Raw genomic sequence first — 16,311 nt, forward strand, 5'->3', positions numbered from 1 at the left:
GACATCATTAAGTATGCTGGAATCTAGGAAGAGCACGATAGGGGTATGCGCATATTAAAATTACAACCATAACTACACGGAAACGTGAAAAATGACTCAAAATCTATGAAATGAATAAAGATATAAAACTGTAAGCATAACATAAGAAGACTTTTTGGAAGTATTTCTTCATAGGGCTAAAGATCTGCCCCGGTCCGGCAGAAATGCTGGCGGGCTGTGGAAGCCTCATCTGCAGTGCTGGGTGCTGTCCAGGGCTGGGCACCTCCTGGTGAGAGGAGAGGCCACCTTCCTGTTCCCCTGGCAGGGGCTGGAGACCACACGTGCGTAATTTCTTGTTTCAGACATTGAGAGCTAGTTCAGGTAATACTGCATTTACTGGAAATAGATGACGCCTCTTCCATTTGGAAGCATCCCTGCCTCCGAGGCTGGGTTGGCACCCCCTCCCCCAGTGGAATTCTGTTCTCCCACGGTTGTTACCACACTTAGCTGGAATAGAATCCACGTTTTGCCATCCCCCCCGACCCCGGAGCTCTCCTCCCCTCCATCCCCGACCCCCAGCACACCTAGCCTGGGAACTGTCTAAATTGCCCTCAGCATTTGATTTATGGTTGGCTCTCACCCAAGTCTGGGTGCTCAGTGGGACAGGAATTGTGTAAAAAAACATGAAAGCTTTTAAAATAAAACAAAACAAAACAGGGGCGTCTGGGTGGCTCAGTCGGTTAAGTGTCACCTTGGGCTCAGGTCATGATCTCAGCGTCCCAGGATCGAGCCCCACATGGGGCTCCCTGCTCAGTGGAGAGCCTGCTTCTCCCTCTCCCTCTGCCCCTCCCACCCGCTCTCGCTCTCTCTTGCTCTATCTCAAATAAATAAATAATCTTTAAAATAAAACAAAACAAAAAGACCCTCCAAAACAAAACAAAACAAAACAACCCCTCAGAGCTTGCTTAGAGGCCCCTCTGCTGAAATCTACACATGTTTAATAACACCACCCCAGCCCATACCCACCTTGGCTTTGAACAGCAAGACCTTGGGGCCCTAGTAACCCTTCAGCTCAGGGTTCTGAATTAGACCCAGGCTTTAGCTACAGCCGGCTTTGGGGGAAGGAGGGAAGGATTTGTGCTAGGCATTTCGCAAGCGCTGGCCGGATTGTGTCACAAGGGGACTCCAGGGATCCGCCCACAGCTCCTTATAAAGGTCACTCCACCCTCCAGCCACCAGTTCGGCCTGACTCCACGTGCCCTCCATCTAAGCATGGCGCTGTCCTGGGCCCTTGCTGCCCTGAGCCTCCTTCCTCTGCTGGACGCCCAGAGCCCAGTGTGTGCCAACCTCACAGCGACACCCATCACCAACGCCACCCTGGAGCAGGTGCATCCCTGGGCCCCTGAGCGCCACGGACAGCGGCCTCCTTCCCTGGGCTTCCCTTTCTCCCGCTGGCTTGCAGTCAGCCCCCTTGCCTGATTCTGCCTGATTCTGCCCTTTTCTCTCCTGGGTCCTGGGGTGACATTCTGACCAGCCTCTGGAGGCATTTTTTTCTACCTCCAAACTCAGAAGCCTCATTGCAAGGTCCCTCAGAGGGGACATTCTGTCCTGGACAAGAAGGGGCCCCCCAGTGGCTGGGGGAGGTGCCTGATCCTCAGAGTGAGCTCCTGCATGTCCCTTCCTCGCCTGGGGCCCCGGTCTCCCTGTGTGCAAAAAGGAGGGGAGCCTCTACCTGGCTGGCTAGCAGGAGGATTGGGCTCCCGGCCTCTATCATCAGCTCTTGGCTTCTCCCCAGATCTCTGGCAAGTGGTTTTATATCGCCTCGGCCTTCCGCGAACCGGAGTTCAACCAGTCATCTAGAACGATCCATTCGGCCTACTTTTACTTTGCTCTCAACCATACAGATGACACAATACTGCTCACAGAGTACCTAACCACGTAAGACCCTCACGTGCTAGCTCAGCCCCAGCCCCAGGCTTCTGCTCCTAGCTTCTAGGAAACCTTGAGCAAGTCCCTCCTTCCTCCTGGCTTCAGCCTTCTCATCCACGGAACGGGGAGGGCAGACTAGTCGCCGCCAACTCTTACCCCTCGATGATAGTGACCAATGATTGTCCACTTCTTCTCGACAATCTTCCTCTTTTTCTCCCCTCTTCTGTCTGGCTTTAGTGGGAACCGGTGCATCTCTAACTCCAGCTATCTGAAGGTCCAGCGGAAGAATGGGACCGTATCCAAAGACGGTGAGGACCAGCCCTCAGGCAGGAGGACTGGGGTGTGTCATGGGGACATGTGGGTGGGCCAGCCGAAAGGGGCACAGAGAACCCAGGACAGACCCTCTTCCTACGAGTCCGAGGTCCCAGGGCCTGCACACTGCAGTACTGAGTAATAACTGCCCACAGATTTGAGCTCTCTGTGCCAGGCACTGTTTGAAGCACTAGAATTAACTCACTTAAGACTCATAAACAACCTTAGGAGGACATGACGGTGATCAGCTGAGGAAACAGAGAAACAGAGATGTCAAGTAGTTTCCCTGAAGTCACACAGCCTGTAATTAGCACTAGAATCAAGCCCATGGCTGGCAGCGGTCCTGCCTCTCTCAGCTGCTCTTTCTCCTTTGGGATCTGAGGGTGGCTGTCTGTGTCAGGTAGGCAACGAGTCCCCTGCTGTCCCCACCATCACCCTGGAGAGGGCACATGGTAGGAGCATGGTGGGATTACACCAATAGCCCTGGGCAGCCCTGAGGCTCCTGTCTGGGCCGCACTTTCCTCATCTGGAAAATGGGGACAAAGGCCCTGACAGCCACAGTCCACGTGAGGCTCCCCCGATTCCACATCTCAGCGCAGGGCCTGGCACACAGTAGGAGCGAGGGTCACGTGGCCCAGGTGACCTTCTGGGCTTCACTGACTGCTGTGGGGCCATGGGCACACGATCCCCTCGCCTGAGATCGGGACCACTGTGCTGTGTGGTCTCACCCAGAGGTTTTCTTCTCCAGAGTCCGGCAAAGAGGTATTTGCCGATCTCCTGCTCACCAAGGATCCCAAGATCTTCATGCTTGGCTTCTCCCTGAAAGACGAGCAGAACAAGGGTCTGTCCTTCTACGGTAAGCACCCCTCCAACGTCCAGCCCACCCAGGCCTCACCCAGCAGACCACCTGCCCCTGCGGCTGGACCCCCAGAGCCCCTGCCCTCCCCGGCGTCCCAGCTAGGCCCCCCGGGCCTGCTCACCCAGCCCCCTTGCTCCGTCCTGCAGCTGACAAGCCGGAAGTGACCGAGGAGCAAATGAGAGTTTTCCATGAAGCCATCAGGTGCATAGGCATGCAGAAGTCGGAGATCAGTTACACCGATGCAAAAAAGGTGAAGGCAGGGAGGACTAGGCAGTGGCCACTGTCAGGGCCATCCTGCCCGGGGCAGCCCCAGAGGCCCAGAGAGGGAGAGCTGCCAGCCATAGCTGCACAGCGAGGCAGGACGTCCTACTTTTAAGCACCTGCCTCACTGCAGGGACAGCTGAGCTCCCTAGAGGCCCAGGTGATGAGGCCCCAGAGGGAGAAGTCCCTGTGAAACAGGGAGGACTGGAAGGGAGGAGGAACAGCGGGGAAAAAGGGTGGCAGCGGGAACTTGACAGAGAAACACACGAGGGTAATTACCGTGGACACCTGCTGGCCACCGCCCAGACGTCTGACACCCGTGGATGGGGAGTCGCTATTGTGCTTTTTAGCATCACCCAAACTGCCCCAAGTCCAGGACCACCACCCCGATTTTTGTATACGTGGGAATTACCTATATAATAACCTCCCCAGTGCTTTCCATTCAACCCCTGTTCAGGGTCGTGTCCTATGCAATAATATCTAAAATCACAGGGCTGATGAGCGGGCTACACTTTTTTGGATATACCTGAAATGCTTTATTTTTATTACTTTATTATTATTAAAATAAAAAGGTCTCTGTTGGCCACTCGAGGTCATGTCCTGTGACTACCAGTAGCCTAAACCCCCTCCCGGCCCCGGTCCCGGGAGCCGCGGGCAAGGACTGGGCACACAGCACCGATGGACCCCCATCTAGTAGCTGGGGGATGGCAGACAGGCCACATGGCTGCCCCGAACCTCAGTTACATCATCCGCACAATGGCTGTGAGGAATCAGATCGACCTAGGGGCTTGGCAAGTCCTCAGTAAACGCCAGTTGCTGGTAAAGGCTCGAGCCCCCATCTGGAGGTGGAGAAGTTGAGGTCAGAGAGGGAAAACGCCTGGCCCAAGGTCCCTGAGCTGGCGCCACAGTCCGCAGCTCACCCCCCTGCCCCCCACAAGAGCGCCTCCCATCACCGTGCTCTCCTCTCCCGTCCTCTAGGATCTGTGTGGGCCACTGGAGAAGGAGCACAAGGAAGGAAGGCCGAAGGAAAAGGAGGGAGACACAGCACTGGGTTAGGACCTTGGGGACTTTGGGGCCCATCGTCAGCCCTACGCCCACCCCTTGGACATCAGGTTTTTGTCTCAGGTCCATCAATAAAGCTTCTGCATTTGAAACAGGAGTCAGGTGGTCGTTTGCTCCTTCCCTCGCTCACCCATTCATGCATGTTGAAGCCTGCCCTGAGCGGAGCCCTGGCTGATCACTGGCTACGCCCCTGCCCCTGGTGGGAAGAGCCCCCGCTGTCATACCCAGCACAGATGGGACGATGGTAGGCACACAGTGCTGTGGGAGCCCAGCACGGGGGAGGTTCCTTCTGCAGTGGAAGTCTGGGAAGGCTTCCTGGAAGGGGCATCTGAACCAGTCTAGAAAGATTTGGAGCTGATAACACCTGCTGTTCCAGCTGCAAGCCAAGGATCTGAGAGGATGTGTTTGAGAAACACTGAGGCAGAGAGCCCTGGGAGGAGTTCCGGTGAATGGGGCGGGGGGAGGGGGTAGGACTTCGGCGTGTGGTGCCAAGCATGAGGGCCCTCACCTCAGACATCACCGGGGCTCTCTGGGGAGGCGAGGTGGGAGCGGGCCGGCCCAGGGGCAGAAAGAGTCTGGCAGAGGCAGCTGTGAGCATCCTGGCAAGAGGGGGGAGCCTGGGCAGGGGCAGGCCGGGGAGAGGCGGAGGGACTGTGTGTCTCCAGAGTGTCCTCGGGGTGCCCAGCTGACGGCCGGGGGTGAGGTTGGCCCCTAGACACCAGCCACCTTGCAAATATGCTTGGGGCCCCGGAGATGGGGCCATGTCGGAGGCGGGCCCACGTAGAGGCACGAAGACAACCGAGCCCCCGAACCCGGGAGTCCAGCAGGGAAGGCCGGCTTCCTTACACGCCCGCCGGCTCCGAGAGTTACCGGCACGGGAGGGAAGCAGCACCACTCAGGTGCCAGAAGAGTCGGGGCCACGTTGTCCAGGCAATTCGGTGCGGGAGCGGCCTACGCCGTCCAGAGTGACAGGGCCGTAACCCTGGCCCCTGGCGCGGCTCCCGCGGCTCCCGCGGCACCACCCTCCCAAGAGCCGGGCAGCACGGAGCCCAGACTGCAGCATCCTTGGCTCCTAGCGGGACCACGCGGTGCCCAGGGCGCTGAGGCTGGGGACACGGCGCTGGGCCCCCACCCCCGCGCCCTTGGCTCCCCCTTCCCGCCCTCACCCTGGCACCCAGGGCGGGGTGGACCCGGACGCTCAGAGCCTACAAGAAATCTCCGCTTCTCAGCCAACTGCCATTTCCAACTCCGCAGAGAAGGACCCGCGGGAAAATGAAATCGCCTCGGGGCCTGGTGGGCAGGGAGCAGCGAGCGTGAGGCGCGGGGAGGGGGCTGGAGAAAAAGCCCAGGGCAGGCCAGAGGGCGGCGGGGGGAAAAGCTCACGAAGGAAAGCACAGTAACAAAGAAAACAGACTTGGGAGTCAGACGTCGTGAGGCGGTGCAGACAGCCGTCTGGAACCTCCGTCTCTCGTCCACGAAGGGGGCACGTGGAGGGGGCCTGGAGGGCTGGTGTGCGCCCTGTGGAGCCCACCGTCCTGCATACTGAGCTCAAGGATCGGCGTCTAGTGGGTGCTCAGTAAAGGGTGGCTGGCGTTGCTGTTCGCTACTAAACCGAGCCCTGGAAAGAGTCCAGGCTCGTGCTTTGGCAGACACAAATCTGCTGTGTGTCTCCTAACGACTCTGACCTCGGTAAGGAGGGGCTTGTCACAAGGTCTAGGGTCCTGAGACAGGCCTGGGGGAAGGTTGGAGAAATAGAAGCCACCACAGGAAGGCAGGCAGAGTCTGGAAACGGGCAAGTTCCCCGTGGGCAGGGTTCGGCTCCTCATTGAATTTTCCACCCCCACAAACTTGAGTTAAGAAACCGTAAGTCCATGACACACACCACAGATGTGGGCAGCTTTTGGGAATGTTTTCTTTTTTTTTTTTTTTCTTCTTTTTTAAAAAGATCAATATTCATTCTTCTTCATTTGCCCTCATAACGAAAATAAATTTTTAAACACACCAAATATACAAATATCACTGACGCATACACATTCCAGAAAAGCTGAGGTACTTGCTGCTACGAGGTGGGGAACAGGAGATGGGCTGGCCCCTCTGGCTGCAGAGCGGGGCCTGGCAGGTAGCTGGCCACTAGCCAAATTCCACAGGGATCCCAGGGACAGAGCTGGGGGCGCCGGGATGAGGTACAGAGAGGGACCATGGTGGACAGCTTCCTGGGCCCTCCCCGGGGCGTCTCCCTTCCCAGCAGGCCCACGGGAAAGGCCTCTCCAACCATGGAGAAGCTGGGCGCACGTCATCCTGGGGGCCCGACATCTTGACATTTCAGGGGCCCCAAAGTGCCCTACTGACCACCAGTCACTAGGAGGAAAGTGCCCAGCCGTGTCCTTCCCAGAGATGCCGCCTCCGGAGGGGTGGGTCCCAGGTGAGGAGACACATTTGTACCAGAGACCCTGGCCCTAGCCCTTCTTATTTGGCCTTGTAGGTTGGCTCTAAGACCAGGAAAACTGTTTAAAAAACAAAAATCTGTCTATCTGTATAGGAAATACATATTATTAGCCAGAGGTGGACAGTGCAGGACCAGGAGGCCCCCAGAGATTGCATCTGGGCAGAAGGTGGCCTCGGTCCCAGCACTTCCTGAGAGGCTGGGCCCCTGGGAAGTTCCTTCTCTTGATGACCAGGCCAACAGCCCTTGCGCTTTGAAGACGCTGAGCAGGTGGGCCCTGTGCTAGAAGGAGACCTCTCAGGAGGGGCCTATGGGGCCTTCAGGAGTGGCTCCAGCCGACTCCTGGCCCGGGGGACAGCAGCAGGCTGCCTGCCCACCTGCCCCCACCAGCTGGCTCTGAGTCTCCAGTGAAGTCAGAAGAGGCAGGAGCCCCGCAGGCCTCGGGCCTGGCGCAGGTCGGCAGACAGGGAGCGACTCATGTGCTTAGTGGTAGAGCGGATGCTCTCGGCAGCCTGCACGGCTTGGGTCAGGGCCTTGTTGAGCTCCTCCAGGTCCTCCAGGTCCAGCTGGATGGAGTGTCGGTGCCCCCTGGCTGGTCGGGTGGGGGCCGTGGGGGGCCACTCGGCGGGGGCCGGGTGGGCCGAGGAAGCGGAGGTAGGTCCTGGAGGCACGTAATACCTGAGGAGAGAGGGAGCTGCGTTCATGGACTGCAGAGAGCCCTGAGCAGAGCACCAGGTCTGGAATGCACCCCGTTCTAAGCCCCAGCAGGGCGCCTGGCCCCTACTCTCGGGGGCTTAGTGTCCCAACCTCTAAAATGGGACTAATAAACAGCTACTTCGAGGGATGCGGTGGAAGGGTGAAGGATGAGAAACAGGAGTGCCTGACCCAGAGCAGGTGTTCAGAAATGGTTAGTTCAATCTCCCCGTGCACTCAGTAAATATTTTTCTGTCCTGTACAATGTGCCAGCCCCTGTCCCTGGTCCTGGGGTTACATTGCCGACCCGTTGTCTTCTTGCGGCTTCTAACCTGAGGGCCAGATCGCAGGGAGACCAGGACCACCCCAGGCTCTATAGCAAACCCCCTTCACTGGAGAGGCAATAAAGGGTCCATTGGCCAAGTGTGGCCCAGTGGAGACACGGGATAGTGATTAGGATTCTGTAAGATTGGGAGGGTCTGGTTTCACTCATCCGGGGCGGCAGGCGGGAAGGTGTCCTTCCCGGCCTGGCCCTACAGGAATGTGGGGGGTCATTTAAAGTGCTGGGGAGCATGGCAAACGAGCCATGAGCTGAAGCACGGATTTCTCCAAGGAGCGACTACAGCGTAACCAAGCAGCAAGGGACAGGAAGAAAGTGAGTGGAGAAGAGAGGGAGATAAAGGGTTTGGCCTAAATGAAGCTGGGATAACGTTAGGAGGACTCAGCCGGAGCCTGTCATTGGCGTCTTGCTTGGCAAACTCTAACTCTGAACTTATTCCTGATCCTCCCTTTCTTCTGAGCCACATTAGTGAACAGTGGGCACGGGGCGGGGGGGGTGGGTGAGGAGGATTTGCTAGGATCAGAACACACGGCTCTCCAAAGAAGATCCACAAATGGACCACAAGCACGTGAAAAGAGGCTCAACGTCATCGGCCGTCAGGGAACCGCAGATCAAAGCTACTTGGGATGCTGAGCCATGCACTTGGCCACCACGGGATGACTGAAGCCCAAAGGCAGATGTTGGTGAGGAGCTGGAGAATCAGAAGGCTCTTACACCGCTGGTGGGAAGGTACAACGGTGCAAGCACTTTGGGAAACAGTCCGGCAGCTCCTCACACAGTTAAACGCAGTGCCTAGCCCAGAGCCGCCGCCGCATCCTGCGTCCCGGGCCCCGGGCTCCGAGATAAGTGTTTTCTCCGTCAGCACTTAGCTTATTCGGTGGGTACCGTTAACGCCTATTTTAGGGGTGAGCAAGCAAAGCTCAGAGAGGCTAAGTGATGCAGGAGGCCTGCCCCCAAATCCCAGCCATCCCGTGGGGCCGGCCGAAGGACCCTGGCCAAGGGACTTCACCCTTCAAGGACTGTCCCCCCACCTAAAAGAGCCACACTTAGCCAACTCCCAGGATAGATCCAATTGGAACATTCAGGGAAAAAGCTCTGTAGGCTGCCTGGTCACTCGAAGTGCATCTGTAACTGTCAGCGCAGAGTCAGAGATCTGCAAGGGGCGGCACCGCGTTCACTCCCAGAGCTAATTAATTAGCACCCAGTAGATGCCAATACACACCATCTGAACCCAATGAATAGGCTTCTTGAATCCAATTCCCTCCTTCGCGGACTATCTGGTCTAACTATGCGTTGCCACACACCCCTGCCTTCTAATAATTGGATGACCAGCTTGGCCGCAAAGTGATTCAGAATTCCCCCTAAGGCAGAAGCTACAAACATCCCCCTCTCCACCAAAACCAAATCAAACCAGAAAACCCTTCTAGCTACAAAGCCTTTGGGGCAGGGCTATAAGGCAGATGGCCAGCAGGTGGCAGCACAGGCCCACAAGCTTTCTCAAGGGCGCCCTGGCCTGCCATTGAGCATGCTCAGTCCTGCTGATGGCTGCTGGAGAAAGTCGAGGGCATCATCAACCCAAACTCTAGACGCATTGCAAGTACTATGGTTCCTGACCAGCTTCTAGGTATTGTGGGCTTTCCATGCATTAGTTTATTTAATCCTGACCACAACCCATTTCGCAGAGTAAAAAAATGAGGCACAGACTGGGAACAAAGTGAGCCCCCTGCCCAAGGTTATATGGCTCCCACCAGCCAGGTCTGCCGGGCATTACAGCTCAGGGCCTACCCCCTTCCCTATGGCCTGGCCAGGCCCGGGGACAGCAACCTGGTTAGGTCAGTCCACAGATCTGAGCCTGGAAGGATATGGAACAGGCTCAGAAGCAGAGAGACCCATGCCTACCGGGGGCACTCAGAGCTTTATCCCGGGGCCACCAAATTCCAGGCAAAACCTCTCCTGCCCAGTGAGTGTGAGCATAGGCAGGTGTCCCCAGCCCCTCTGCTGGGGCCTGAGCACGCAGTACGGCCTCTCGTAGCTGATGGAGCAGAATGTTCCCAGAGTCAGCTGAAGGCAGCAAGACACCACACTGCAGGCCAGAGTGTTTACGGGGCACGGGGACTGGATGGTACCTGGGGCCTCTGATCCCACCGAGCGCCAGCCCCACAGCGACTCTGGCCTCTTGCTGCCGCAGACGCAGGCTTCTGACGCAGAAAACTCCCGACACTCATTTTCCACTGAGGGAAACTGAGGCATAGAACTAGCTGGTGATAGTCGGGACAAGACGACAGATCTAATTTCAGCGTCCAGGGTTTTTTTCCGCCTGCACCATCCTGTCCTGTTGAAGCCACCTTTACTCATTTATCTTCTTCCTGAGGACAGCACTGCCCCATAGCCCTGTGGGCTGTGAGGACAAGGCCGCCTGATCACGTGCTGGGACTGCCCTATGCATTCCGCACACATCTCCCGTGCGTCTGGCCACGCGCCTCATTTAATCCTTGCAGAACCGGCCCTGCTCGAGACTATTAGCCCATTTACCAGATGGGGAAACTGGGGCTCAGAGAGGCAGTAGCTTTACTGAGGCCGCGGCAGCAGGAAGGGCAGACGGGATTCCAGTGCAGCTCGGAGGCCACACCCTGAACCGCTTCTGCCTCAACGGCTCAAGTCTTTTCTCTCTTGCAGGTGTTCTATCCAAATCCCCGGAAAAAGGAAGTGCTCCTCCTGCCATAGTCCTGACCAGTTCTCCTCTAAGCTCAAGGCCCTCAGACACTAGGAAAGTCTGGGAGTCCGTCACAGCCAAGAGGGGCCTGAGGACCCATGACAACAGAGCGGCATCTATGTGGCCTCCTAGACAGGATCCCGGAACAGAAGAAGTTCCGGTAAAAACTGAAGAAACCCGAATAAACTGTGGGCTTTAGTTAATAATAATGTATTAATATTGGCTCACTGTCAAATGTGCCATATTAATGTAAGATGGTAAGAATGAGGGAAACTGTGTGTGTGTGCACGCATGTGTAGGGGGTATATGGAACTCTCTATACTATCTGCTCCATTTCTCTGTACATCTAAAACTGTTCTAAAAAATAAAGCCTATTGGGCGCCTGGGTGGCTCAGTCGGTTAAGCGACTGCCTTCGGCTCAGGTCATGATCCTGGAGTCCCGGGATCGAGTCCCGCATCGGGCTCCCTGCTCGGCGGGGAGCCTGCTTCTCCCTCTGACCCTCCCCCCTCTCGTGTACTCTCTCTCATTCTCGCTCTCTCAAATGAATAAATAAATCTTTAAAAAAAAAAAAAATAAAGCCTATTACAATACAGTGAGTGTGCAATTACTTGCTTGCCAGGAAGACCCACAAGGAACCGGGAAGCTTCCCATGCACTCTCCCTGTGAGCTCCTAGAGCACAGGGCCCTCTGCGAGCTCCTTCACGGCTGGGCCCCCCAGAGCCAGGCCTCTCCCTGGTAGGCAGGGAGGATTCGGGGTTTGTTGAGTGACTACGCGAGTGTTCAGCCTGTTCTGCACATCATGCACGTGGGGGCTAACAGAGGAGTACGAGGTGCCCGGGTTCTCAGCGGCCCGACACGGGTCTGACTGGGAATTCTGAAGCGAGCCAGACAGGCAGGGAAGGAGGGAAAGGAAGGTTCTTACACAGTGGCTGACGGATGAGGCATGATGGGAACCGAGGAGATGTAGGTGAGGGCAGCAGGGGCTGGTGCCAGGGGCGCCGCTGCCAGATACCACAGTCCAGGGGGCGGCCGGGCTGGTGACCCCATACGCTTGCTCTGCTGCGTGGGGCTGGGGGACGTGCGTGCGTTTCTCCTGCTGGCAGTCTTGTCTGGCCCTGGGAGGGAGGGACACCAGAGATGACAGTCTGATCACTTGGGAAAATCTAGCCCAGTACGGGGGGGTCCCCCCGGCCCCTGCCCTGTGACCCCTGGATGCTGGGCTGGCCACGCTGGGAGTGCCTGGCTTTGGGAAACAAATCCTCTGCCCAGCTCGCTGCATCCCAGCCTGGGAGAGCCGCCACCACAGCGGAACAGCTCCCGGGGCCCCGAGCCCCCATAAAGGAGAGCTGGGCGTCTGTCTGGGAGAAGAGAGTGTCTGTCCCTACCCGAGGTGGCTGAGTCTGGGCCATCCATCGCTGGGGGGGGCCCAACTCGACCGCACAGGGCGCATCTCAGGGGATCAGTGGGCGACGGTCCTGGTGGGTCCCTGGTGATAGTACCACCTAGAAGAGGAGGAATAGATGTCAGGAGAGGATTATGTCTGGATCACTGGGCCTGGAGCCCCCAAGCAGACCTCCGTCAGCACTGCGCTGCCCTCAGGGGCCACTGTGGAGGTGACAAGCTGCCTCCGCTGGGGACCCTGACAGCGAGGATCAGCATATAATGAACCAGGCCTTCTGCTGAGGACCTTCATGCATTCTTTTTATCAAATCCAACAATCACTGGGCTAGCTACTACATCATTCCCCCGTTTTACAGACTGGAGAACTGAGGCTCCAAGAGCTTGAATGATTTGCCAGAATGTCCGCCGAGTAGGAAATTGGCAGTGCTCTGTCTGAGCCCAAGCCCGGGCTGTCCCGAATGCGGCCCCTGAACCTATAGTCCTTCCTCCACACTGAGCAAGGCCCATTGTCCAGGTGGGAGTGGCCCACAGCGGCCGCTCAGGCACCAGGGGGTCAGTGGAGGCCTAAGGGAGCAGGAGGAGGGTGGGCCACCTTGTTCTCTTCCCTCGCAAATCTTCAACACCTCACCTGGGTGGAATTCCAGGGTTGGCCCGCTTCTCCTGCAAGCCTCAACTCAGCTGGAGGCCTACCACCCGCCGGGCTGAGTTACGGGCTCCCAGCCCCACCTGTGCTCTCCTAGCCCAGCTCAGACCACTGTTTTGTCATTGTCTGCTTAGCCCACAGCCCAGTATGGGAAGGTGTTCAATGAGTGAGTGAGTGAGTGAATGAATGAATGAATGAGTGAATGCATGCATGAATGAACGAACGAATGAAGAGGGAGGCCTGCTGGGACTGGGGCAAAGGCAAAGCAACATGATGGTGAAGAGCCAGAGTTCTGGAGTCACAACCACCTGGGTTCACCTCCTGGCTCTACCACTAATAAGCTGTGTGCCCTTGAGCAAGTTACTTAAACTCTCTGAGCCTCAGTTTCCTCACCTGTAAAATAGACATGATACTAAAATGGACAAAACCTATTTCATAGGGTGGTGAGGATTACTGTTTGTAAATCCCTTAGCATGAGGCCCTGTGTACAGTGGGGGGTTAATAAGGGACAGCTCCATCATCATCATCATTGCTTGGAAGGGCCTTAGGACCATCTCTAATCCTTTCATTAGGGATGTGAAGCTGGAGGCTCAGAGAAGTTAAGGAACTTGCCAAAGGTCACGCAGCAAGTCAGCGGCGGGACTGGGACTAGAATCCAGCGCCCATATTCTCTGGCCACTGCTCTCCCCATCACTCTTCCCTGTTGGGTCTGGGGGAAGGGTGCAGAGTGGAAGGAGGATGGAGGGGAGACAGGACATAATCATCACGGCCTGGCCACCCCCCACCTCCTTATCACGACTTAAGTCATATCCATGGTTTCTCCATGTCATGGTCAAGGAGGGTGGCATCAGGTAGCAGCACCTGGAGATGCAGGTGTGAAGGCAGGACACATTGGGAGGGCTGAGGAGCCCCCCTAAATCCCACTCCCCTGTCTGTGCTTGACCCTCCACTGAGCTCAGGGCTGGCCCACATCCTGCGCCCTTTCCTTTTTTTTTTTTTTTTTGAAGATTTTTATTTATTTATTTGACAGAGGGAGACACAGCGAGAGAGGGAACACAAGCAGGGGGAGTGGGAGAGGGAGAAGCAGACTTCCCGCGGAGCAGGGAGCCCGATGCGGGGCTCGATCCCAGGACCCTGGGATCATGACCTGAGCCGAAGGCAGACGCTTAACGACTGAGCCACCCAGGCGCCCCCTGCGCCCTCTCCTAAAGGGAGAAGCTGCAGCCTCGCGCACTGACCACTTCTCCAGGCACCGTCCCTCACCCGAGTCCTGGGTCCCGGCAGGTCGGCAGTGCGGACAGGAGACTGAGCCGCTGCCTCTTGGGGCCGTCTTGGGGGTCAGAACACGGTACTCCTGGCCTGGGGAAGAAACCAGACAGTCAGCTCTTTGCATGTTTGGAGAACTGGGGAGGATCGGGGAGGCTCGCTCTCCCCTCCCTGACATACAGAAGCATTCAACAAAGCCAAGCCCCGGCCGGCTGGGAAGCAGGCCAGGAGAACAGGATAAGCAAAGACAAGCAGTGTTGCTATCCCCCAGACCCCCACTCACTGGGGGGGCCCTGGAATGGCTTGGGCACGGGGTCAGCTGTATCTCATCCCTGTGTTCCAAGCAGCTGTTAAATGGGGACCGTCACAGTATGGGTCTCATATGCGTGTTGGAAGGGCGGAGCGAGGCCGTGTCCGTGAGGTGCTTTGCCCGGCGCCCGGCAGATGGAAAGTGCTCCAGGTTGTTAGAAAGTTGGACAGATGCTTGGCTCTTTACCCAGACCTGTCATCTGCTGCCTCGTCCCTCCCTGAGTCTCAAGTAAGACCTTCAGGATGTGGCCTGATCGCTTCTCTGTTTCTCCCCCTGCCTTGTAGGCTTCCCACTTCCTGTTCTGTGCGCGTGATCTCGGGGCCCCCAGACCAGCCCCCTGTTCCCGCTTCTAACCCCTCAGCTCTGTCTGCTCCATGGGGCTGGACACACACCTCTCACTTCCTGCCTTGTCTCCTGCACTCAGCCCTATGGATCTGAGGTGAAGCGCCCTCCCTCCCAGGCTGGTATGGGTGAGAGCCACGTCTGTAATTTACACACCTCCTGTAACTGCTTATTTGTTACTGTCTGCTCTGCAGTCAGATTCATGAAAGTTGGAGCCATGTCCATATTTGTTTTCCTGTCAAGCACTCTGAAATCCTACTATGTGTCATCTGAAGTCTTACTATGTGCTGGGTGCCTAGTTCATGAGACACAGGGGCTGATGCCCTGGGGAATCAGACCTGAAGGTAGGCCAGGGGGAAGTGATGGGGTGTCCACCCCACTCACAGCAGGTGCTTCATAACCCTCTTTGTGACGGACCAGCTGGTGCGGCTCCCCCAGAAGCAAGCGTGGGCCCCGGTGCCGGGAGGCACCAGAGACTGTTCGCTGGATGAATGAATGCATTCACAGAGGCAGCACTCCTCGCTGCTCCCTGTGTCACAGAATTCACAGAAAATGCTAATATTTCAATTGCCTTTGGGGAAATGGGGAAGGCTTCCAGGACAGGAGTCCTCCCTGGGGGCCGGGCCACACCCCACAGCCCACCTGTGTACTGGCCCCAGAAGGTGACCCTGTCTGGCCGCCTGGGGCCGCCGACTCCTCTCGTTCCTTCCCGAGCTGACTGTGCACTGTCCTCGGTGGTCCGGCTCTTCTCAGAGAACCACTGGGGGGAGGGTGGCTCAGATTCAGAACCTGGGCGGGGAAAAGAGGGGCATCAAAGGGGGACAGGGGAGGTGTCGCAGGGCTCAGGGAGTTAGCCGATCCTAAGTTCAGGCTCTGGGGCAGAGCTCGGGTTTTAATCCTACGTCTGTCCCTTAGTAGTGTCAGCCAACACATGTGGACCCCTGACCTTGCGCTAAGCGCTTGGCTGGACCGGTCGTGGATGCCATGCATGTACCCTCAAGGCAATCCCAGGACAATCCCGGGAACACTATTATTTACCACTGCACAGTCAGCTGTCCCTTTAACTGCACAGAGCAGGTAAACCACTTGGTCAAGGTCACCCAGCCAGGAAGGAGTGAGGTGGGCTGAACCCCACCCCTTCGCCTTCAGTCAATTTCCCTGCACTTCCGGGCTCTGGTGTCCTCATCTGCAGAACGTGGGTGATATGCCCCACTTTGCAGTGAAGATGGAGAGGAGGCCCATACAAGGCCCTTCTAGAAACCCTCGCACGCATGACACACAGTGGCTATCACTGGAAGTGCACGGTACTTCCGAGAATATGATGGCCTAAAGACACATAGAACCTTCTCCAGGTTCTAGGGCTATAGCTACGGTCCCTGAGCAATGGGCTAACAGGCCCAGACTGTAGCCTCGAGGAACCAGTCCAGGCCGTTGTCACTTACTCAGGGACAGTTGGGGCACCGCCCGAGGCACTGAGGAAGACCTGGCACGCCGCCTTTCTGCGGGCTCCGCTCGCTCCCCACCTCCAGGCTCACCAGACAATCTCTCTGTGGATTTACTAGCAAAAAGGAGACAGAGAGGGATGATGTCAGTGGATGAGGTTTTATGCAGACTTTCAAGATGATCAGCAAGCAAGCCAACCCGGAGGAAAGCATGAAAGTCAAAATCAAAGACTCTGAGTCAGACTCACAGAAAGTGGCTCTGAGCCTCTGTGAGCCTCAGTTTCCTCATCTGTCAAGTGGGGATAATAACAGCAG

The 16,311-nt window shown here is 56.9% G+C and overlaps 2 protein-coding genes across 3 annotated transcripts in view; one reads left to right on the forward strand and one right to left on the reverse strand.

The window, feature by feature from the left end:
- Positions 1–1,199: 1,199 nt before the first annotated feature.
- On the forward strand, positions 1,200–4,499 carry LOC102750502 (alpha-1-acid glycoprotein-like). The gene is made up of 6 exons (XM_006749417.3): positions 1,200–1,365; positions 1,775–1,917; positions 2,146–2,216; positions 2,969–3,076; positions 3,226–3,329; positions 4,319–4,499. The coding sequence occupies exons 1-6, from the start codon at positions 1,252–1,254 to the stop codon at positions 4,394–4,396; spliced, it is 618 nt and encodes a 205-aa protein (XP_006749480.1). The 5' UTR covers positions 1,200–1,251; the 3' UTR covers positions 4,397–4,499.
- A 1,812-nt stretch (positions 4,500–6,311) lies between these two features.
- Positions 6,312–16,311, reverse strand: part of AKNA (AT-hook transcription factor) — a 52,614-nt gene continuing 42,614 nt past the window's right edge. For both annotated transcript variants that reach the window (XM_081803454.1, XM_081803453.1), the window contains exons 17-22: positions 15,997–16,112; positions 15,197–15,343; positions 13,900–13,995; positions 11,978–12,094; positions 11,515–11,707; positions 6,312–7,523 (exon numbers count right to left, since the gene is read on the reverse strand). In XM_081803454.1, the coding sequence (XP_081659580.1) occupies positions 7,259–7,523; positions 11,515–11,707; positions 11,978–12,094; positions 13,900–13,995; positions 15,197–15,343; positions 15,997–16,112 (934 nt within the window). In that variant the 3' untranslated portion in view covers positions 6,312–7,258. The remainder of the gene's footprint in view (positions 7,524–11,514; positions 11,708–11,977; positions 12,095–13,899; positions 13,996–15,196; positions 15,344–15,996; positions 16,113–16,311) is intronic.

Source organism: Leptonychotes weddellii, chromosome 14, assembly GCF_054177405.1.
Source record: "Leptonychotes weddellii isolate Sample4059 chromosome 14, ASM5417740v2, whole genome shotgun sequence".
Taxonomy (NCBI): domain Eukaryota; kingdom Metazoa; phylum Chordata; class Mammalia; order Carnivora; family Phocidae; genus Leptonychotes; species Leptonychotes weddellii.